The 23398-nt window shown below is 42.1% G+C and overlaps 1 protein-coding gene across 1 annotated transcript in view; it reads right to left on the bottom strand.

The window, feature by feature from the left end:
* Positions 1 to 1169: 1169 nt before the first annotated feature.
* The window catches only part of LOC140715228 (cilium assembly protein DZIP1-like), a 176613-nt gene continuing 154384 nt past the window's right edge, over positions 1170 to 23398 (bottom strand). Inside the window, exons 13-15 of the mRNA XM_073027121.1 lie at positions 21666 to 21766; positions 17686 to 17832; positions 1170 to 1488 (exon numbers count right to left, since the gene is read on the bottom strand). Coding sequence (XP_072883222.1) covers positions 1474 to 1488; positions 17686 to 17832; positions 21666 to 21766 — 263 coding nt within the window. The 3' untranslated portion in view covers positions 1170 to 1473. The remainder of the gene's footprint in view (positions 1489 to 17685; positions 17833 to 21665; positions 21767 to 23398) is intronic.

Here is a 23398-nt window from a genome sequence, read left to right as displayed (position 1 = left end):
ATTCTGCTTGTTGCAGGTGATTCTTGTGTAAAATGCAGAGTGTGGGGTTGGGGGTGGGGGTAGATGTGTTTAGTGGTAGGATCATGCGAAAGATAGCAGGAGTTGCAGAGAATGATGCGCTGAATATGGAGACTCATGGTGGTAGGTAAGGACTAGAAGAACTCTGTTCCTGCTATGGCAATGAGAAGGAAATGGAGGAGATGAGGGTGAGGGCAGCATCAAAGATGGAGGAAGGGAAACCCTGTTCTTTGAAGTAAGACATCTTTGATGTTCTGGAAAGGAAAGCCTCATCCTAGGAACAGATGTGGCAGTTACCAAGGAACAGAAAAGGGAATAGTATTTTTATAAGTGAAAGAGTGTGAATATGATATACAATCTCTTAATTTGTCTCCTTAAGCAGCCACAAAGTAACCCAACAGGATCCATTAAAATAGAATACAGTCAAACACCCAATGTGCAGAGAGGGAAAAAAAACAAATGTGCAAGCAATAATAGTAAGCAAGTAAGATTCAGATCTGAAGTTCACGAAAATGAGTCCATGGCTACAAAGCCAATCACAGCAATCCAGGAGTTCATTAGTTGCAGGCCACAAACTCAGTTCAGTGGAGAGATGAGTAAAGCTCATGAGCAGTGAGCTGTCACTCACCTCCAGCCCTAATAGTGTGGCCTTTTCAACCTAGCCTGGTGCTTAAATTGGCTGAACAGTAGGTTGTTCCTTGCTCCTGGATCCAGGCCCTGTCGCTTCAATGTGCGCCCAGGACCTGATGCCTCAATTTGGCCCATACCAGACCTTTTCAATCTGGCTCAGCAAGACTGAAAATTCAACAAGACATTTAGTGAAATAATATTTAAATGAGATACAGTTGCATATTGTTCCTGTTTCATCAATCGTAATTGGATTTCTGCTACTATTTAGAAATGTGTCTGCAGGCTTGGAGATGAGTAAATAATAATGTAGAATTTAAATGTTTATCTCAATACACGACAAAGAATTAAAATTTTTAGAACAGCCTGGAATTGGAAAACTGCATTTTTTCAAGGTAAATAATTGAACCTAGAGACCGATTGATCTACAGAGCTAGTTCAATCATTCAGCAAATTAAAAGTCAGCTAAATACATTTTTATTTAATGACAAAACAGACTAAATGATATCTTGCACACAAATTAGTATTGGTGAGGAAAGAAGCTTTAATATTGCTTTTAACATTTGACTCTCATGGACTTGTTTTTTCAGGTTTTTAAAAAGCACAAAAATTAGAAAGATTTCTTTAACCTAGAAAATGCATTGCAAAACTACAAACACAAAACAGATACAGCTCCTTAACAAAGCAAAATTGAACAATTAGAAGCAGCCGATGTAAAGGGCATTTTAAGCGATTGAGTTCATTTCTTTCTGTGTTTCTTCAGTTTTCAGATTTCTACTTTCAGCCAAGTTGCTCCAGTCTATTTCAACGATCATTTTGCTCATTAGATCAATCAAATAAGCTCTAACATTGAAAAAGTGAAATATTAGGTCATAAATTTAGAACAGAAATAAATAATATTTCTTGTAGAAGTAGACTACATGGGTCATCATGCCCATGCTGGTCAAGGGGCAACACAGTTTAATCTCCCATCCAGCTCTACAGCAATGCTATCTATTTTTACCTTTAGTCCAACTCATGCAGCCTGATTTGACGCAAATCCCATTTCCTTTTTGATCTTCTTCTATACCTTATTTGTAACCATGAATGTAAAGTCCTTTTTCTAAGCCAGAAACACAATCCAGAGGATTTCCAGCATCTGCAGAATCTCTTGTGTTTATGACTTGCTACTCCACTGTGACGTCTCTTCAAGGTATGTCTACCCTGATGAAGTTTAAAACTTCTCTTTGACGGGAGTTCAGTGGGACACTCCCTCACTGCTTCCCCTCTGGGATCTCCATTGCTCTCTGACTCCTGTGCTCTTTCCCCTTGCCCCACCTCATTATTCTGGCTTCTTCCCCCTTCTTTTCCAGTCCTGATGAAGGGTCTCAGCCTGAAACCATGACTATTTATTCTCCTCCGTAAATGCTGCCTGACCTGCTGAGTTCCTCCAGCATTTTGTGTTTCTCTTTCTTTAAGCCATATTTTTGTAACAGTAGAAATACAATATTTCCATATGCCCTCAGGTCATATGTTTCCATACAGATACTGTATATACCAGGGGTGGCCAAACTTACTTAATGTAAGAGCCACATACGATTAACTTCAGATGTTTGAGAGCCGCAAGACATGAACAAAATTTACACACACATTTTTATTGTTACATACGCATTTTGTTACAAAAATTTTATATAAATGTTAAGAAATACATGTATGCAATATTATTTATTCATGCATATGGTTTTTTAAACTGTTAATTTGTATTAGTTTCAGTAATCATAATGTACATATATACCAAATGTTTTCAAAATCTCAACTGATGATTGTTTTAACTATATTGAATGCTCAATTTAATACGGTAATGAACTACCAGAACATCTAAGAAAAATATGCGAATTTGCATTTCAGTAACATAAGATTAGACTGCCAAAAATAAAAGGGAAAAAAACTGAGATATTTTAATGATTTTTTTTTGTCTAAGTAAATATCTAGTGTTTGTGCTATTATTTGCTGAAGTTTTGTGTTATTTGGATCTAACACTGCAACAACTTCAGCTATATTCTTCTTAACGAATTCACCATCAGAATATGAGCGTTTAGCACGAGCAACATTCCATGCCATAACGAAACTAGCTTCAGTCATTGTATCAGCTGCCTTACTGAACATTGTCAACAGTGTCTGCTGGCTGATTTTAACAGTTTATTTGTTTTTCCGTAATTTGGATTTATGTGGATAATCAGCCAAAAAGTTTTTGTGATTTGTTTCAGAGTAGCGTTTCAAATTACTGGCTTTGTAATGACTGAGTGACGCATTGCAGATAAGACACAAAGGTTTACCTCCTTTAACGGTGAATGCAAAATCATCCTCCCACTGTGGCTTAAAATGTCTGTTTTCATCTCCATATTTTCATTTCTTACAATTTGATGATGCCATCTTCCTTTACAAAATTTTCACAGACACTTGTAAACAAAACTTATATCGGCAGTGTACCAACTAGGTCTGCACAATTCAGCGTCCTGTGTTACACTGCGTTAATGTACGTGACGTGAGTGAGGTCGGGCCTAGACTCACTAACACTTTGAGCACCAAACAATGTAGATCTACGTCTGCGTTACTTTTGTCCTCAGCACCCAATGACGTAGATCTCCGTCGTGTATTTGGAAATTCACACCTCTGTCTTCAAGCTGTCTTCAGCGCCATGTAGCGACTCTCACCAACTTTTGAACAATGGAATTAAGTCTCAAGGGATTTCCCGCGGTTCTATTTATAGCCAAAATGCTTTCCCATTCATTTCTACGCAATGGCAGCATGTGGTAAAAAGGAAGTCAACCAACATATTTCCATGAGCCGCATATTGAACGCCAAAGAGCCACGTGTGGCTCGCAAGCCACGGTTTGGCCAACCCTGGTAATATATGTACCATCAAGCACATTAAGGAATCCTTTTATAATTTTTATCTTTCATTTGCCTTTCAAACACTGTCAGTAATTTTTGCCTTCTATTTCTAGTTTTGCTTCTCTTTCTTCCAAATCTATACTTAACTTCTCATTGCCCAAATGTTAGTTTAAATCCTTCCCATTTTCTCTGGTAAACCTACCCATGAAGCTACTGATGAGGTGCTGCCTGTCTGGCTTATTTGGATTGGAACTGCTTTAATTGCTTTAAATACTTTAAAGATCTGAAAAATCATTGATCTTTCTGGAGTAGTTCTATTTGCCACCCTTTTTATGAAAAGATTTCTTCCCATCGCTGACAATTCATACTTTACTTTGTGACAATACCCTTGGCTCTTGATCCTATGTCTAGCAGAACCATCAACTTTGCATTTACTCTGCCAAGCCTCTTTTGTTGTTTCAGTATGATCACTTCTCAGTCAGCTGAGATCACAAGAGTTTAATCTCTCCTCATGTGAGGCATTCACCAAAGCAGTGGTCCATTTAGAAAACCTTTACGGAACTCCCTTGATGATAAATATCTCAAAGTCAAAGTCAAAGTGGTCTACAAATTACAACAGGAGATAGGAAATGCATGCCAAAAGGGCAATGTTACAATGTTAAAAGGGCAATGGCATGGCTCTGTTAGTAAAAAATGAAATCATATCAGTAGAAAGAGGTGACATAGAGTCAAAAGGTGTTGAATCATTGTGGGTAGAGCTAAGGAACTGCAAGGGTAAAAAAAAAATCCTGATGGGAGTTATATACCCCAAATAGTGGAAAGGTATTTGGGAGTCTGTATATAACTCCCATCAGGGTAATTTGTGGTCAATAAATTACACTGGGAGATAAAACATGCATGCCAAAAGGACAATATAACTGTAGTCATAGGGGATTTCAATATGCAGGTAGATGGGAAAATCAGTTTGGTGCTGGATTCCAAGAGGGGGAATTTCTAGAGTGCCTACAAGATGGCTTTTTACAGCAGCTCACGATAGAGCCCAATAGGGGATCAGCTATTCTGGACTGGGTGTTGTGTAATGAACCGGGAATGATTAGAGAGCTTAGGTAAAAGAACCCTTAGGGCAAAGTGGTCATAATATGATCAAATTCACCCTGAAATTTGAGAAGGAGGAGCTAAAGTCAGATTATCAATTTTACAGCGGAGTACAGGGAATTAGAGGTATGAGAGAGGAGCTGGCCACAGTTGATTGGAAAAGAACACTGGCAGGGATGATGACAGAGCAGCAATGGTTGGAATTTCTGGAAACAATTCGGAAAGCACTGTATATACTGTATACATCCCAAAGAGTAAGATGACAAAACAGTGGCTAACAAGATAAGTGAAAGCCAACATAAAAGCCAAAGAAAGGGCATGTAATAGAGCAAAAATTAGTGAAAGGCAACCAAAAAGTCATTAAGGAAAAGATGGAATATGAAAGGATGCTAATAGTGTTAAAGAGGATACCAAATGCTTCTTCAGATACATAAAATGTAAAGAGAGGTCAGAGTGAATATCTATAGCTTAAGCTAAAGTCAAAGTACGTAGATGTTACCATATAATGTCTTGAGATTCATTTACTTGCAGGCATTTTCAAGAAAATAAAGAATTGAAATAGAATTCATGAAAAAATTATATATACAAAGACTGACAAGACAACCAATATGCCAAGTACGAGAAATTGTGCTTGCTAAGTAAATGAATAAATAATACTGAGAACTGAAATTGTAGAGGCCTTGAAAATGAGTCTGTAAGTTGTAGAATCAATTCAGAGTTGTGGTAGGTGAAGTTATCCTGGTTATCACTGTGGTGAACTAGATATACCTGTCTGACTGCTCCTGTGGCTCCTCCCAAGACCCTGCTGACTACCCCTGTGGCTCCTCCCACAGACCCCTGTATAAAGGCAACTGTGGCCTGCTGCTCTCCCTCATTTTCCCCAGGATGTAGTGTTGTTCTTCAGTCAATAAAATTGATGCACCATCAATAACTCACGCCGAGACTTAGGAAGTGAGATATCGGCTTTTATTGACTGAAGAACAACACTACATCCTGGGGAAAATGAGGGAGAGCAGCAGGCCACAGTCGCCTTTATACAGGGGTCTGTGGGAGGAGCCACAGGGGTAGTCAGCAGGGTCTTGGGAGGAGCCACAGGAGCAGTCAGACAGGTATATCTAGTTCACCACAATCACTGATTCAGGAACCTGATGTTTGTAGGGTAATAACTGTTCCTGATCATGGTAGCGTAGGACATAAGGCTCCTGTACCTTCTCACCAAGGGTATAGTGAGAAGTAAGCATGGCCTAGATGGTAGGGGTCCTTGATAATGAATGTTTCTTTCTTGTGGCAAGTTCTATGTAAATGCATCAAATGGTGGTGAGGACTTTGCCTGTGATGGACTGGGCTGTATCCATCATTTTCTGTAGACTTTTCCATTCCTGGGTTTTAGTATTTCCATAGCAGTCTGTGATGCAACCAGTTAGAATATTCTGTATCTATATAAGTTTGTCAAAGTTTTTGAGACATGCCAAACCTACACAGATTTCTAAGAATGTAGAGGCACTGTTGTGCTTTCTCTGTGATAGTATATACGTGCTGGTCCCTTACGGGCTCCTAACGTTCAGGAGACAAGATCTATACAGTATGCCAAATGCAGTCTCACCAGGATTGCATGCAGTTGGAGCAAGATCCCTGATATTCAAATTATCATGGAGAAAGAAAAACATATTATTGGTCTTCCTTCCTATGTTTTCCAAAACTGAATGATAACCTTCACTGATTCATACACAAGGGCAATCAGCTCCCTCTAAACCTTTTTAATTTCTCATCTTTGGGGCAAAGAAATATTCCAACTTTATATTTTTTCCCGAGTTGATAGCTTAGTTCACATTTGACATTTATCCACATTATATGCCATCCCCAGGTGTATCCACATATCCTGTCTGTAAGTCCTTGAAACCTATCAGCTTTCTCCTCAGTCCCCTGAGCTTTGGATCATCAGTAGCCATGCTTAATCTCACATCTGAATCATTGATAGAACTGTGTACTCTTGGCCAACAAATCAATAATTTTCTTGTACTACATTCAATGAACATATTGTATTTGTTGTTCATATGGCTGGCTTCTTCACACTGGGAGGACCAAATCTAAAGTGGCAGACTATTGTAAAGAAACAGTTCTTTCAGTAGCCTGCCGTTGCCACCCAGTTTAAACTCTCTGCTTTTGCCAGCCTCTCACACTGTACCAATAAAGCTTAACTCAAGCTTAAAGGACAACACCTCATCCTCTAACCAGGCACATTATAGCCCTCCTGACACATTATTTTTAATTTTTAAAAAATAATTTTATATTTAGTGCTAGAGTTGAATTGGATCCCTCCCAGAGAAAAAAAAATTCAAAAACAAGTTTCAGGAAGTGCAGCTGCCTATAGTCTCTAGTGTAGCCACCAGAGAAGAACTAGGACTCTTGAAAGCACACTCCTCATACAGCTGGATGGCCACAATTATGGGTTCCATGGAGAAAAATAAGGTGGCTATACTAACAACCAGACATATACAAATGTGAATACTACTTCAAAACACTCAAGCTCTTATAAACAATAATTCAGTCTGCAGAGATGAGGTTTAATTAATCTAATAGGGATTTCTCGAGTTTCACTATGTATCTTTCTATGTAACTTCACTATGTGAAGTTTCACTATGGTTATACAGCAAAGGAAAACAAGCCCTTCAGACCACTGTGTCCATGCCAATAATAAACTCCCTATCTATATTCATCTAATTTACCAGCACTTGATCTATTGGCTTTTCTGCCTTGGCAATCCCAGTGTTTATTCAAGTACTTGGTAAACATTGTGAGAGTTCTTGCCTCTATCACTCACTCAGATTCAGATTCCAATCACCCTAATGAGTGAAAAGGTTTTTCTTCAGATCTCTTCTAAACCTCTTACCCCTTACTATGAACCTGCGCCCTCCAGATTTACAGAACTATGTGGACAGTTCCTAACCACCTGGCTTCACCTAAAATCTTCTAACTATCCTCCTTCCCCAGACCCCCACCACCTTTTTATCCTGACGACTTCCCCCTTCTTTTCCAGTCCTAAAGGGTGCCAGCCCAAAAGGATGACTATTTATTCATTTACTGTCTGCCCTCAGCACTTCCTGGGCGTTGCTTTGAATTTCCAGCCTCTGCAGACTTTCTTGTGCTTATTATATCTTAATGTTTATCTGTGACCAGAAACACAACTGCATCAGCAACAAGAATGTTGTGGTACAAAAGCACGTCAGAACAAAGTAACCTGCCAAAAGTGAATCACTTTCAGGCACACCACGATCAAAAGACACAGATCAGGATGTTATGGAATGTTCTGCACTTGCATCTCTAACAACACAAGATGCTATCCATCACCCTCAGCCTCCACTTCACCCATCATCAGAGCACTTTGGCTGCAAAGTGCACTGCCCACAAACTGATTATAAAATGAAACACGAGGAAATCTGCAGATGCTGGAAATTCAACCAACACACACAAATTGCTGGTGGAACACAGCAGGCCAGACAGCATCTACAGGAGGAAGTACAGTCGACGTTTCGGGCCGAGACCCTTCGTCAGGACTAACTGAAAGAAAAGATAGTAAGAGATTTGAACGTAGAAGGGGGAGGGGAGGGGGAAATCTGAAACAATAGGAGAAGACAGGAGAGGGAGGGATGAAGCTAAGAGCTGGAAAGTTGATTGGCAAAAGGGATGCAGAGCTGGAAAGGATCATGGGATAAGAGGCCTAGGGAGAAAGAAAGGAGGGAGGGGAGCACCAGAGGGATGATGGAGAACTGGCAAAGAGTGATGGGCAGAGAGAGAGAAAAAAAAGGAAAGGAGGGAAAATAAATAAATCAGGGATGGGGTAAGAAGTGGAGGAGGGGCATTAATGGAAGTTAGAGAAATCAATGTTCATGCCATCAGATTGGAGGCTTCCCAGACAGAATATAAGGTGTTGATCCTCCAGCCTGAGTGTGGCTTCATCTTGACAGTAGAGGAGGCCGTGGATTGACATATTGACACATAAATGTGTGACCACTAGGAGATCCTGCTTTCTCTGGCAGACTGAGCGTAGGTGTTCAGCGAAACGGTCTTCCAGTCTGCGTTGGGTCTCACCAATATATAAAAGGCCGCACTGGGAGCACAGGACGCAGTATATCACACCAGTGTCGCCTCACCTGGAAGGACTGTCTGGGGCCCTGAATGGTGGTGAGGGAGGAAGTGTAATGGCAGGTGTAGCACTTGTTCCACTTACAAGGATAGGTGCCAGGAGGGAGATCGGTGGGAAGGGATGGGGGAAATGAATGGACGGGAGTCGTGTAGGGAGTGATCCCTGCGGAAAGCAGAAAGGGGGGGAGGGAAAGATGTGCTTGGTGGTGGGATCCCGTTGGAGGTGGCGGAAGTTACATTGAATTATATGTTGGATCCAGGGGCTGGTGGGGTGGTAGGTGAGGAGAAGGGGTAAGTGTAGATGTGCATGAAATGGAGAGATGTGTTTGAGAGCAGAGTTGATGATGGAGGAAGGGAAGCCCCTTTCTTTAAAAAAGGAAGACATCTCCTCCATCCTGGAATGAAAAGCCTCATCCTGAGAGCAGAGGGTGTTGAGAATGTAAAATGAGTTGCCAGAGGAAGTGGTGCATGCAAGCTCAATTTCAAAGTTTAAGGGAAGTTTGGATAGGTACATGGATAGCAGGGGTATGGAGGGCTGTGGATCCAGTGGAGGTCGATGGGAGTAGGCAGCTTAAATGGTTTCAGTGTGGACTAGTATTGAGAAATATACCTGATATAATCATTATATATACCTGAACTATAATCACTATGTATTAGCTATTTACTATACTATGTAACCACTTCTAGGTACCGAATATTAATATGTATTATTTTACTAGGCACATTTTGCTATGTGTTGTTTTCACTAGATACTTTGTACTCTCTTAGCTGCATATTATGGCACTTACAGTACACCTGCTTGTTTTGCAACACCATTAGCTGCGATGTATCCCATGTATTACACTCAGCCTTTGTTTAGTACGAGATAACGGTGGCGGACAGGATGCTGCGAGCAGGAATGTACTGTGAGGGAGGTTGTCTGAAAAACATAATCTTGGCCACGAATAAGGCCCCAATGCGAACGGGTGAAAAACAATGGTGACGTACCGCGGCTAGGCAAGAGCGATTAATTAATTCATATATAGATGATATGCAACTAAAAATTGATTGGGTATGCTAATAAAACCGAAATATAACTGAGATAAGAAATTACTATAAAGAATGCTGTACACTGGAGCTCGGTGGGCTTTCGGTGACAAGTTCATTGATTGCCTCAGCCTTTGTTTGCAAATAAAGGTTTAATTTTCTTGAAGAATTGCCTGTGTCTCCAAGTCATTTCAAGTAACCACGACAAAATTGGCGCTGCGAGCAGGGTCGGAAAGAGACCCGCAGAAAAGAAACGGCAGATTGGGGATGCTTCCCAGTCCTCTAGGGACCCCCATAAGGCTAACAGAATTAAGGGTGCACCCAAACAAAAGGTAAGCGCTTTTTACGACAATTTGGACTAAGAATTCTGTTGGCTTTGGGGAGGTCTTGGAGTCTCAGAAGTGTGGAACCACTGCTGAATGGTCTCTCCGGTCCAAAGAATCTGGCAGAATTGGGGGTTAACAGGAGGCCCAGAGGATTGATCAAGAACACTGCAGTGAGGGTAAGTACAAATAAGTTAATAAGAAGTTAAGTTAAGAAAAATTCCACGTGGTGTTGAGTAAATCCCTGTGGATACCGCTTCGCACAGAGCAAAGGGCTGCACGGGCAGGGTAAGGAAAAGTAGAGTAAATCCCTGTGGATACCACTTCGCACAGAGCGAAGGGCTGCACGGGCAGGGTAAGGAAAAATAGAATAGAATTAGAGTAGAAAATCCTCGTGGATACCGCCTTAAGAGATAAGGGTCTGAACAGACGAGGTGCAAAGAGCAAGTTCTGTGGGTACCGCTCTGAATAGAGGTCTGCACGGGCAGAACAGAATAGACCAGACATAGAATTAGAGTAAATAATATTATCCAGTAAACAAACTGTGAATCTCTGAAATACCTTAAAAAGAGAGAATAACATGACAGGTGAAGGAACGGCAGTAGAGATTCTGAGCAAAAAATTCCTGTTAATTAAATATGAGATCATAAAAACTTCAGAAAAATGGGAAAAAAGAAAGGCTGAGTAGGACAGGTAGAATATTGATTACAAACGAGGAAGACACTAAGGTGCAGGAAAAACAGCCTGTTAGAGAGAGAGGAGGGTACGGTGAGAAGCTGGCTTCAGATCCGTACCCGGATGCGAAAGAAACAGAAAAACCCCCTCCCTATAATGAGGAAGGAACCCCTAGGCAGTGCCCCCTGCTGACGGGAACAGTAAACATGCAGGGAGAAGTCCAAGTTTGGGATAATGAGGAGGAAAGAACAATACGAGAAGGAAAAAAGCGGCGAAATAGAACGAGATAGAGGGAGAAAAGATAAAGATAGAACAGGAAAGAAGGGAGATGGAAAGAGTAGTGGAAAGGCTACAGCAGCTGAGAGAGAAGAGGGATTATGAGGAGTATCAGTTATACTGTAGAGACAGACAGACTAGAAGAGAACAGGAATCATCTAGACAGCAAGAATGGAGTGAGTTGAGAGGAAGTTGGAGGAAGGTAGGAGACGAGAGTTTGGAGGAAATACGAGAGAGGACGGAGAAGCAGATATTGGAGATGGAAGAGGGGACTAGAGTGGAGAAGGAGCAAGGAAGAAGGTATACCCCAGGAAGGTATGAGTGGCAGCCAGTAGTACTAGGGCCAGCAATAGATGAAGAACCAAGTGAGGAAGGAAGCTTGATTACATGGAACGGGGAGAAGGAAATGCTGCCACTGCTGGTAAAGGGATCAGGACAAGTACAGTATATCCCTTGGGGATCCCAAGACCTGGAAGGGCTGAAAAATACTCTGCCTAGTCTGCACGAGGGGGCAGGAAAGTGGATTAGAGCCTTTGAGGAGGAAACAACGGGACGATTGTTGGCTATGGGAGATTTGAAGGCACTGCTGATAAGATTGATGGGAACTCCAAGTTGAAAGAACTGATGGAGATGGCTGGCTTACAGAATGTGGACAGTCCACAGACTGATGGGGCCAATTTTGATCCAGTGAGACAGAGGGTATGGCAGGCCCTCAGGAAGCTTTATCCACCCAGAGTAGACCCCAAAGCCTTAAAGGGGGAACTACTGGGAGACACTGAAAACCCAGCAGCCTATGTAGAAAACCAGTTGAAAAAGTGGAGACTGGAGACTGAGCAAGAGGTGGAAAATAGCTTGTTTCTGAACTCACTGTTCCGACAGAGCATTTTGGATGCAATGCCTCCGCAGGTCAAGTCTAAATTGGAGGAGGTGGTTGGGCTGTCATCACTGACCCCACAAGCATTCAGTGATCACGTAGTCCACGCAGTGGAGAAATATCGGAGAGACAAACAAAAGCTGGCTGAGCAGCAAGAAGAGGTGCCGCGAAAGCTATTGCAAATGCAGCTCGAAGAACTGAAAAAGAAGGACAAAGACAAAAGCAAAAAGATGCTGCCAGCCACCACTAGTATGAGTACAGCCATTACACCATTAGATGGGGGAACCGGTCATTCTGTCAGTCAAGGGCCAGAAAACCCCATGCCAATAATGAATGTCTCTGGCGGAACATTTCCACAGATGCCCTATTGGGGACAGAGTAGAGTTAAGCAACAGCCCAGACAGGACTGGAACTACCAAGGAGGGGGGCAGAGGAGTTATGGGCAAAGAGGATTAGAGAGGAGACAGGGGGAAAAGAGAGGCAGAAAGATTGTGCTGGGGATGCAGCCAGCCTGGACACATGAAGAAAGACTGCCCATTTAAACCATGGCCTGTCTCATATCAGCAGGAGCCGATGGCAAGGGAGCCACAGTTTGGCTACATGCCGGCTCCTGGGGTCCGAGCGGACCTGTAAATCCCTATGCAAGGTATTAGGGGTGCCCTGAGAACTCGAGTGGGAAGGGACATTACCCAATGATAACGAGGGAGGCAGAGGAGGAACCTATGGTTCAGGTTATGTTAGAAGGGCAACTGACACCAATGATGATAGATACTGGAGCCACATACACTTGTGTACAGCCACAGTATGCCCTTCACCTTCCCATGTCAGGAAAATTTATTAAGACGGTAGGGTTCTCGGGGAAAACACAGTTGACACAGTGCACGGCTCCAGTGCATTTGAAAATGGGAAATAATGGAATTGTCTTACCAGTACTAGTATCTAAAGGAACTCCGATTAATTTGTTAGGCAGAGATGCTTTATTGAAACTGGAATTAAAATTAGAATGCACCAGAACTGGGTTAAGTGTGGAAAGAGCAGGGGCTCAATTGATAGTGCGAGAAGATAAGAGAGCCAATGTTTTTTGGATAGGGGACATAGAAGATCAGATCTGGGATACCTGGGAAAAGTGGAAACAGGGTGTGCAGACCATATTACCTGAGGCTGTAGCGCCCAAATCTGAGTTACATTGTACTGTAATTTTCAATGAGACTCAGAATAAGGAGGTAGAGAGGAGATGGAACATGAGGACAGATATTCGACAACACCTAAAAGGGGAAGCCATAGTAATTGGGAAGCAGGGGGCAGCCCTGCAAGTCAGGTGGAATACCTTCTTGAAAGAATGGTACAGGATACCGGAAGCTGTACCCCACATAACCTTGCTGGTAAATGAGGGATACCAGTCTAAAGACTTAGGACCCATGGTAAAGCAGGTAAGCACTGTAACGGTTTGGAGAAAGGTTATGCCTGAGGTACGGATATCCGGAGACAACAACTACATTAAGATAGGGGTAAACATAGATGTGACAGGAACTATGAAGGAAGTTGAAGTAACTCCTCAGCCACACATGCCGTTGTTGGGGCAGGCAAGGGGTCGGCAGAAAAATAAAATATTGGACAAGTTGCCATCTATTCTGTGGTTGCAACATGACACGGACGTGGGGAAAATTGAAACAGCCAGTCCAGTGGAGGTAAGGTTAAAGAAAGGAGCAGTTCCACCTAGGAGACCACAATATCCCTTAAGACCGGAAGCAGAGGAAGGTATAGCGCAGACAATACAGGGACTGTTAGCGGCAGGAGTGCTTAAGAGAGTAAACAGCCCCTGCAATACTCTGCTGTTGCCTGTCCCAAAAGCGGACAGGTCTAAATGGAGACTAGTGCATGACTTACGAGCAGTGAATGAGGTAGTGGAGGATTTGGCAGCAGTGGTCCCGAATCCACACACACTGCTGACTAATATCCCGCCAGAAGCAAGCTACTTTTCAGTAATTGATTTGTGTTCGGCTTTCTTCAGCATTCCCCTAGCCGAACAGTGTCAGTATTTGTTTGCATTTACATACAGAGGCAACCAGTACACCTACACTAGAATGCCACAAGGATTTAAGCATTCACCACATGTTTTTGATAAAGTATTGAAGGAAGATTTGGATGGCATTTCGCTGGAAAGTACACTGATACAGTATGTGGATGATTTGTTGATTTGCTCTGAAAGTGAAGAGCAGTGTGAGCGGGACACTGTGATACTTTTAGAGAAACTGGCGTATGGCGGGCATAAAGTATCTAAGAAAAAGCTGCAATTTTGTAAGCAGCAGGTGGAATATTTAGGAAGGATGGTATCTAAAGGCGTAAAGGCAGTAGCGCTGAGTCAGATCGAGGCGATAACGAAGGCTCCAAAGCCCCAAACAGTAGGGCAGATGATGACGTTTTTGGGAATGACAGGATATAGCTCAGATTGGATAGGAGAATATGCTGAGATTGTGGCACCTTTAAGAAAGATAATGAAAGAAGCAGGACATACAAATTTGAAGAACGGTTTACAGTGGAATGGAGAGGCAGAGATAGCTTTCAATACTATTAAGCAGGAATTGCAGTCAGCACCAGCATTAGCTTTGCCTGACTACGAGAAGGTTTTTCATTTGTATGTATCCAACCGACAGGAGGGTTATGTCACAGCGGTTCTACCACAAGAGACAGGCACAGGAAAAGCAAAGCAGCCAGGAAAGCGTCTGGGTGTACATCAGTTATTATTGCACTCCAGGTAAGCCTAGAGCCGGAACCCATGATAGAGGACCTGGTTGAAATGCAAGGTAGGGCAACGTTGGCAGAACAGACAACGTGGAGGCGACGGGGGGGGGGGGGGGCAAGCAGAACTTAGAAGGCCTGTGGAGCACAGAGGATGGCTTGTGGGTAGCTCCTACTCCTTTGTTGACTATCTTAATTTCAGAAGCACATGGAGTGGACCATTGTGCAAGGGGGGAAGTAATAAGGAAAATAAAAAAGGATGGTTTCTGGTCGCCTTATTTACAGGTTTTGGTAGACTATATTTTAGCACAGTGTGAGGTTTGTGCACAGAATAATGTTCGAAGGGGGATTGCAACCCCAATAGGTCACATACCCGTGCCTGAAGGACCATTTCGACATCTGGTGATCGACTACGTAGATATGATAAAGACGGTAAGAGGGAAAAGATACATTCTGGTGGTAATTGACAGGTTCAGCAGATGGGTAGAGGCAATACCCTCGAAGGATCAAGGGGCAGGAACAGTGGTAAGGTTCCTGACAAATGAAGTGATCCCAAGGTTTGGAATACCTTCGGAGATTAGCTCAGACAACGGTTCGGCCTTCATCCAAAGGGTGGTCAAATTGGTATTACAAGTACTGAGAATAAAACAAAGGTTTGGATGTGTGTACCACCCACAGTCACAGGGCATGGTGGAAAGAATCAATGGCACTCTGAAGGCCAAACTAAACAAAATTTGTGCAGACACTAAACTTAATTGGGTCGATGTTTTACCGTTAGCATTGATGAGTTACCGCATGCAAACTAATCGAGTGACATGCCTGACACCGCATGAGATGCTCACTGGGAAGCTATCATACCTGTGATAGGGGTAAGCAAAAATGTTGAATGGATAAATTATATATACTACAATCAACAGAGATTCATCAACTACACTGACAATGCGCTGGAGGCCTTAGGGTAACAGCTGGATGCAACTAGCAGGATGGCGTGGCAAAACAGACAGGTACTGGATTGGCTTTTGGCAGAAAAAGGGTGTGTGTGTGTAATGTTTGGAGATCAATGCTGCACTTTCATACCGAACAATACTAGCCCAGAAGGGTCTTTCACCAGAGCAATGAATAAATTAAAGGATCTGCGGAAGGAGGTCAAACAGAATGCAGGATTTGGGCATCAGTGGTTTGACTGGTTAGAAAGCAAACTAGGGGGATGGGGTGCGTGGCTGATTAAATTGGCAATGACTGCAGGCAATGTGCTGATAAGTTGTGCATTTATTCTGTGCTGTTTTTTTCCATGTCTCAAGACTTTGATAATGCGTGCGACAGCAAAACAATTCCCGATGCTCCTGGAAATTGTTGAATCTGACCCTATACAAGGAGAATAGCCGATGATGTACTGTTACAGTCTGCACGATGCATCAAGCGGACTGGAAGGTGTTAATAATGTGGACACTAGTCTGTAAGGGTGTCTGAGTCTTTTTTCCTGTCTCAGCTACGGAGGGACAGGTTTTTGGCTCAACAGCCTAGGGTAACAGAGAGAGATCATTTTGAGCTCCGAGTATGGAAATTGTAGTTGACCCAAATTTGGGATTAAAATGCTGGACTTTATTTTGGCTTTGGTGCATGGCCTCTGAGTGTTCTCTTTCTGTGTGAGACCCTGTGGGTCTCAAAGGGGGGATTATATTGAGAAATATACCTGACATAATCATTATATATACCTGAACTATAATCACTATGTATTAGCTATTTACTATACTATGTAATCGCTTCTAGGTACCGAATATTAATATGTATTATTTTACTAGGCACATTTTGTTATGTGTTGTTTTCACTAGATACTTTGTACTCTCTTAGCTGCATATTATGGCACTTACAGTACACCTGCTTGTTTTGCAACACTATTAGCTGCGATGTATCCCATGTATTACACTCAGCCTTTGTTTAGTACGAGATAACGGTGGCGGACAGGATGCTGCGAGCAGGAATGTACTGTGAGGGAGGTTGTCTGAAAAACATAATCTTGGCCACGAATAAGGCCCCAATGCGAACGGGTGAAAAACAATGGTGACGTACCGTGGTTAGGCAAGAGCGATTAATTAATTCATATATAGATGATATGCAACAAAAAATTGATTGGGTATGCTAATAAAACCGAAATGTAACTGAGATAAGAAATTACTATAAAGAATGCTGTACACTGGAGCTTGGTGGGCTTTCGGTGACAAGTTCATTGATTGCCTCAGCCTTTGTTTGCAAATAAAGGTTTAATTTTCTTGAAGAATTGTCTGTGTCTCCAAGTCTTTTCAAGTAACCACGACACTAGATGAGCTGGGGAGCCTGTTTCTGTGCTGAACTTCACTATGATCCTACGTCTGCCCTATCTTTCAATAGGATCATGCTTACTCTGTGTTATTTCTACATTAATCAAAAATCTATCTAGCTCTGTCTTGAATATACTTAGTGAGAGAACCACCACAGCTCTCTTGGGTAAAGAATTCTAAAAACGTACTGCCCTCTGGGCGAAGGAATTTCTGCTCAACTCACAGTCTCTTGTAGTTAAATCTTTCTGTCTGTCTTCCGGGTTGTAAGTTCTCTATTTACGTACGAGAGAAAATCTGCAGATGCTGGAAATCCTAGGAACACACACAATGCTGGAGGAACTCAACATATACATTTCCTGCTTCTACCCTGTCAAGCCCCATAAGGATTTTGTATATGTACTTCAATGAAACCATCTCCCCTTTTAAATTCATTGGTATAAGAAATCTGCTTAATCGTTCCTCATAGATCAACTTATCCCATCCCATGAATCTACCTGTTGAAACTTTATTGCTTTCCCTGTAACATTATTCTAGTTTGAGGGAAAACAGATCTGTACACAATATATTAAATGCAGTTGGGTTGCTTGATCTGTGCACCAGAAATTTTATCTGCTGCGCCATTCTGCAACTCAAAAAAGTCTGTAAGCTGTATGTGTGCAATACTAACTAAATAAGCCTTTGTTAGTGTCATACTAACCTTACTTTGTAGATTTCTTGTGACAATATGTGCTGACCTTGGAACACCAGTTTTAGCAATGGAAGAACTCTTTTTCCCTTTTTCAGTCTTCCCAAATGGATATTTTTCATCTTTTACAGAATAATCATCTTTACCATTTGGTATGACCTATAAACAGATATCAATCCAATGCTAAGAGCAGTTGAAAGATCCCATCAATCACTCTTACATACTAAGGAATGGAATGTGGTCCAAGTACTCTCTGGTCAACTGCTCTCATCTTGGTGAGCCTTATTAATATGGATGCAGAAGTTGCTGATGCCAAACCATTTAAAACTCTTCATGATTACAGTTTTACAGCCATTTTGATAAAATGGTTACTATAATATGATACACATACCATGATATATGTCACACTACTGTGATGTAATTTTCTGTAACAAAAAGTATTCTATTCATTTCTATGAAATTAGTAATAAAGGTGCAGCCATTTTATAAATTGCTTAATTACTTCAGAGGAAATAAATTGCAATAAGTACATTGTGAGATAGTCTGACATCAAGGTTTGAAATCTCTTACCTACAATGATTGACGTATGATATTTGGATTCCAACACAATCAAAAAACATTTAGGTATCAATAATATCCTCAAATACAGTGATTTTCTTGTGATTACATATGGACAATGATAGGCTGTTGCCTAGCAAAGAAACATGCAATTCTCTTTACAAGACAGCCTTGCAGGATGACCTCCTATAGTGAGCGTCAAAGGACGAGTGCTGGTGCAGGATTTGGTGATTAGTATATGAACCAAGTGGGAAACTGCAACAGGAACCACAGTCATTAGAAACAGTGAGGATGGAGTACCTACCATTGAGAGCACAGTACTTGGCAACTGGTGTATAAATTATGGGGCAGCCACAATAAGACTACAGTCAGCAGCAGTGTATAAGGATGGAGATCATATTTATGAGAATGCTGGAGGCATAAACTGAGCAGGGGTCTAGATTAAGGCTGACAGTCAGCAGTGGTAGCAAGAGGATGCAAACCTAAGAGACCAAAGGAGGCTTCAATCAGCTGCAGAGTCAGGGGAGATGTCAAGGTTCAGAAAGTTGCGTTTAACAGGCAGTAGCTAAATGGCAAGTAGAACAGATGAGTATACGTAGCGAATCATTTTTCAGAACAAATAAGTATTTCTAACCTTCTTTATTAATTTCACTCATTAAAGTAAAAGCAAAAGTAAAGATTGCATATTGTGTTAAGCAGTGTTTGTAGTGGAATGAATCCCCTAAAACAGTGGCTCTCAACCTGGAGTCCACAGAATCCTTGTTTAGTGGTATTGGTCCATGGCATAAAAAAGGTTGGGAACCCCTTTCATAGAGTAATCAGTATTCTAATATAAGAGAGTAGTTAAAATGCTTTTGTCCAATAATGTCATGATAACAAAGCACAGTCTCATAACATGCTCCTCCTGCAATATGCTGGAAATCAGAGGCCCCTCAAGTGTTCTTGCTCAGGGGTCCCCAACTTTTTTTGCACCACAGACAGGTTTAATATTGAAAATATTCTTGTGGACTGGCCGACAGTGGGGCGGGGGTGTATTAGTCATGACCGGAATATAGGTGATAAGTCAACCATAAGTCACTTATAAATGGCTAGTACACTCAATTTTGTTTCTAAAAGGGTTTATCTAACAAATTTAATATTAAACACACAGCACATATTTTTCCTTACACGAATATAGTGATAAGTCAATTATAAGTCACTTATAAATCAATAGCATCATAACATTTTAGCATCATTGCGTTTATTGCAAAAAATCCCGCTTCGCAGAGATATTATGTTGGAAATGGAAGCAACGTTTTCAGTGCTTTTGTGGCTATCTCAGGATATTCAGCCTTGTCTTTGATCCAGAATGCCAGCAGAGATCTTATGTCAAACATACTTTTCAGCCCACTGTCATTTGCAAGCTCGAGGAGTTGATCTTCTTCTCGCACTGACATGGATGATTCACCAGGTACATTCACAAATGGACATTCCTTTGCACGTCTTGGGTCCTTTGCAATTGGGAAGTAATGCTCGAATTCTGGTGACAGCAAAGATAGATGATTGTGCGCCAGATGTGAGAAGGACGGTGCAGCCTCAGTCTCTCCTAAAATCCCAGCTAATGTTGGGAACATGTCCAATATGCTCCTGTCCACTCGCTGTCCCCACAGTTCCAGTTTGGCTTTGAAAGCAGACACTTTATCTGCCAACTTGAAGACAGTTGTCATTCTCCTCGAAGTGACAAATTGAGTTCATTGAGCAAGTTGAAGATGTCACACAGATAAAAGAGTTTTGCTATCCACTCCTCGTCACTGAAGTGTGCTGCCAGTGGTGACCATTATTCCTGAAAGAAATCTCTGTGGCGGCTCTTTTAACTCAAACCCTGGCCAGGACTCTCCCCCGTGATAGCCACCTGACTTCTGTGTGTAAGAGAAGGTGTTTGTGCTCTGCATCCATTTCCTCGCAAAGCTGCTCAAACAGACATGAGTTAAGGGCTTTTACTCTGATGTAATTGATAACTTCAACAACGTCACTCAATATGCTGTTAAGATCAGCTGACATTTTTCGGCTAGCCAGCATTTCCCTGTGTATGACACAGTGTTAAGACTGACCTTCAGAAGCAACCTCTTTGACTTGGGTAGTGAAACCAGACAGCCGTCCAGTCATAGCTGCAGCCCCATCTATGCATATTCCAACACAGTCCAATTTGCCTGACATGTAGTCATTCAAAGACTTGAATAGTTCTGCCCCAGTTGTGTTAGTTGGCAGCGGCAGTGCACACAACATATCCTCGTGCACATCGTCTTGAAATATATATCACACATAAACCAGCAGAATTGCCTTGTTGTCGACATCGGTAGACTCGTTGACCTGGATGGCATACCATGGTGACTCCAACAGCTGTGTTTCAATGTCTTCCGCTATGTCATCAATTCTCCTTTAAACTGTGGTAGCTGAAAGAGAAACCTGCGCCATCTTGTTAGTTGCGGCTTCTCCCAGCAGTTCACGGCACATGTCCTTGGCAGCAGGCAGAATCAATTCTTCACCAACAGTGAAAGGCTTCTTAGCCTTAGCAATACGGCTAGCCACTAAGTACGACGCTCTCAGAGCAGCAGCAATTGTGGAGGTGGTGGCTCTCAGCACTTGCTTCTGTCCCACTTGCTCATATTTTATCCACTCAAAAAAATCAACAGGTTTGTCTTTAAGTGCAGAATGCTTGGACTCAAGGTGCCAAAGCAGTTTTGAGGGCTTCATCACCTTATTAGACAGAATGTCTCCACATATCACACACAGGGAGCTTGGAGCATGCGAGTCACCGGTCGCATTTTTTATGTTCGACTCGTCGTATTTTCTATTGAAGGAAGCTTTCCTTTTTTTGCAGTCTCGGCCTCAGCTGTCTCTGCGTTATCATTATCGTTAGGCCTTTTATGTCCCCTGCCACCTCTTCCAAGGAAACTCTCAAGCGACGTTTGTTTTTTTACTCATCGAGTAGTTGTAGGTTAATGGCCGACTGATGACCTCGCGTGCGTTCAAGTTCAACAGTGGGTGTGACAGGGAATGAGGAAAGGTGCAGCTGACTCCTATCGTTTGCTGATCCTCCGTGCAGGACTTGTGTGCAGCTAAAGCCCTTTTCTGACCACAGACAGAGCTGCAGATGGATTTGTTATGTATTCACTAGGCTTCAGGACGATATGCTAGAGCAATGAAATTTAATCCAGGTAAATGCGAGATGATGCACATCAGGAAGTTCGATCACATGTGATCCAGAATGAGCCAGCCAATTGGATACAAATTTGACTTATCAAGTACATTTATTATCAAGTAATGGATACTGTGAAAGCACTACACAAAAGCACCAACAAACTGGCTAACTCAGAATTATGTATATAGGCACAAGGCATGGCTCTAATATGTAAATTATAATTGTTATCTTCTTAAAGATTTCAAAATAATACCTTCTGTTCTCCAGCTACATTCTTCTTATGGAGATTTTGAAGCTTAGCAGCTCTGGCCTTCACACGCTGACTGAGTTCCTTTTCCATGGTTTCAGTCAAGTCTATAATGTAATTAAAAAGCAGAAAGTGTAAGGAGATGGGGGAGAGATATAAAGAGAACCTAAGGGGCAACTTTTCCAGCTTAGAGTGTGGTCAGTATATGGAATAAGCAGCCAGATTGAAGCAGGTACATTTACAACATTTCAAAAACACTTGACTAGGTACATGGATACAAAAAGTTTGGAGGAATATGGGCCAAACATGGGAAAATGGGACCAGCTTAAGTAGGAATCCTTTCAAAGGGAACAGGTTTGTGATTCCAGTATCACTACGCAAGGAAATGCTTCTGAAGATACACCAAAGGGCAGCTTGGTGAGGAAAATTATAAACAAAGAGCTTGTCAAGTGATGTACTGGCCAAGAATGAACCAAGACATCAGCAAGACCATTTCTTCGTGTGAAACATGCCTTACCTACAGGCCAACTGCTTATACCACACCCTCTACCAAACAGGCCATACTTTAAAGTTGGAGTGGATTGTTTGATTGCAATGGGAAGTTATACTATTGCTGAACCAGACTACTTTTCCAATGACCCAGAGGTTGCAATACTACAATCAACAACCAGCAAAGCAGTCTTCACCTTCCTGAAAACTGTTTCCGAGGCATAGAGTTCAATGTGAAGTAGTATCAGACAATGGTCCATAATGTTCAAGCTGTGAGGTTGAGTTCTTTGCCAATGATTGGGGGTTTTGACATATTACTTCAAGACCGCATCACCCAAAATCTAATGGCCAACCAGAGAGCTCAGTCAACATAGTGAAGGGTCTCATGAAGAAAGTGCAAGATGGACGAGAGGACTTCCACTAAAGTATAATGATTTACAGAAGTGTGCCACCACAGAATGGCTTTTCACTAGCCCAAATGCTGATGGGTTGGCACATATGCACTAACCTTCCAGTGCATGAAACCTGCTGATAGCAAAATGAGCACACATGGTTATATTGGCTAAAGAGAAAGGGAAAGAAAAACAGATACAGTATCCTGACAAGATTGCAAAAAGTCCAGCAATCCTGAAGCCTGGAGATCAGGTGTGAATTCGAGATCACAGTCCTGACACATGGTCCATGCAAGGATATGTGCAAGAGGAAGTAACTCCACATTCCTAACAGATCCATTCAGAGTGAGGGACACCTCTGAGATGGAACCATGTGAATCTATGTCCACAAGCTCCAACCCTTAGCTGTGATGTGTCACCTGTCAGTACACCAAAGGGACCAGCAGCTGTAAAAAAATGAACATATTGATCAGAGATCTCAGAAACACACAAATATTAATGCAGTAAAAGCAAGTAATACACCTGTGGAAACAAATAGCTGACCAACAAGTACAATTCCAAGCAAGCTTGGAGGCAACATAGGATGCACGCAAAGTCTGGCAGAGTTTGCAGGCCATTACTACCTGCAAAGCAAAACCCAACATCTTGAATGGCAGTGATGCTTCACTCCCAGATGAGCTCAATGCCTTTTATACTTGCTTTGAAAGGGGGAATAAAACTACAGCTATTAGGATCACTACAGCATCCAGAAAGCAACATACCATCTGGGAATCTCATTCTCACTCACAGAACCTCCTGTCCGTTTTCCTAACTAACAAACCCCCTATCACCATAGTGTGCCTCTTCTCTCCCCTTCCC

This window comes from Hemitrygon akajei, chromosome 2 (genome assembly GCF_048418815.1).
Source record: "Hemitrygon akajei chromosome 2, sHemAka1.3, whole genome shotgun sequence".
Lineage (NCBI taxonomy): Eukaryota > Metazoa > Chordata > Chondrichthyes > Myliobatiformes > Dasyatidae > Hemitrygon > Hemitrygon akajei.
Note: the sequence above shows the minus strand (reverse complement) of the source record. Positions and strands in the feature narration are given on the sequence as shown.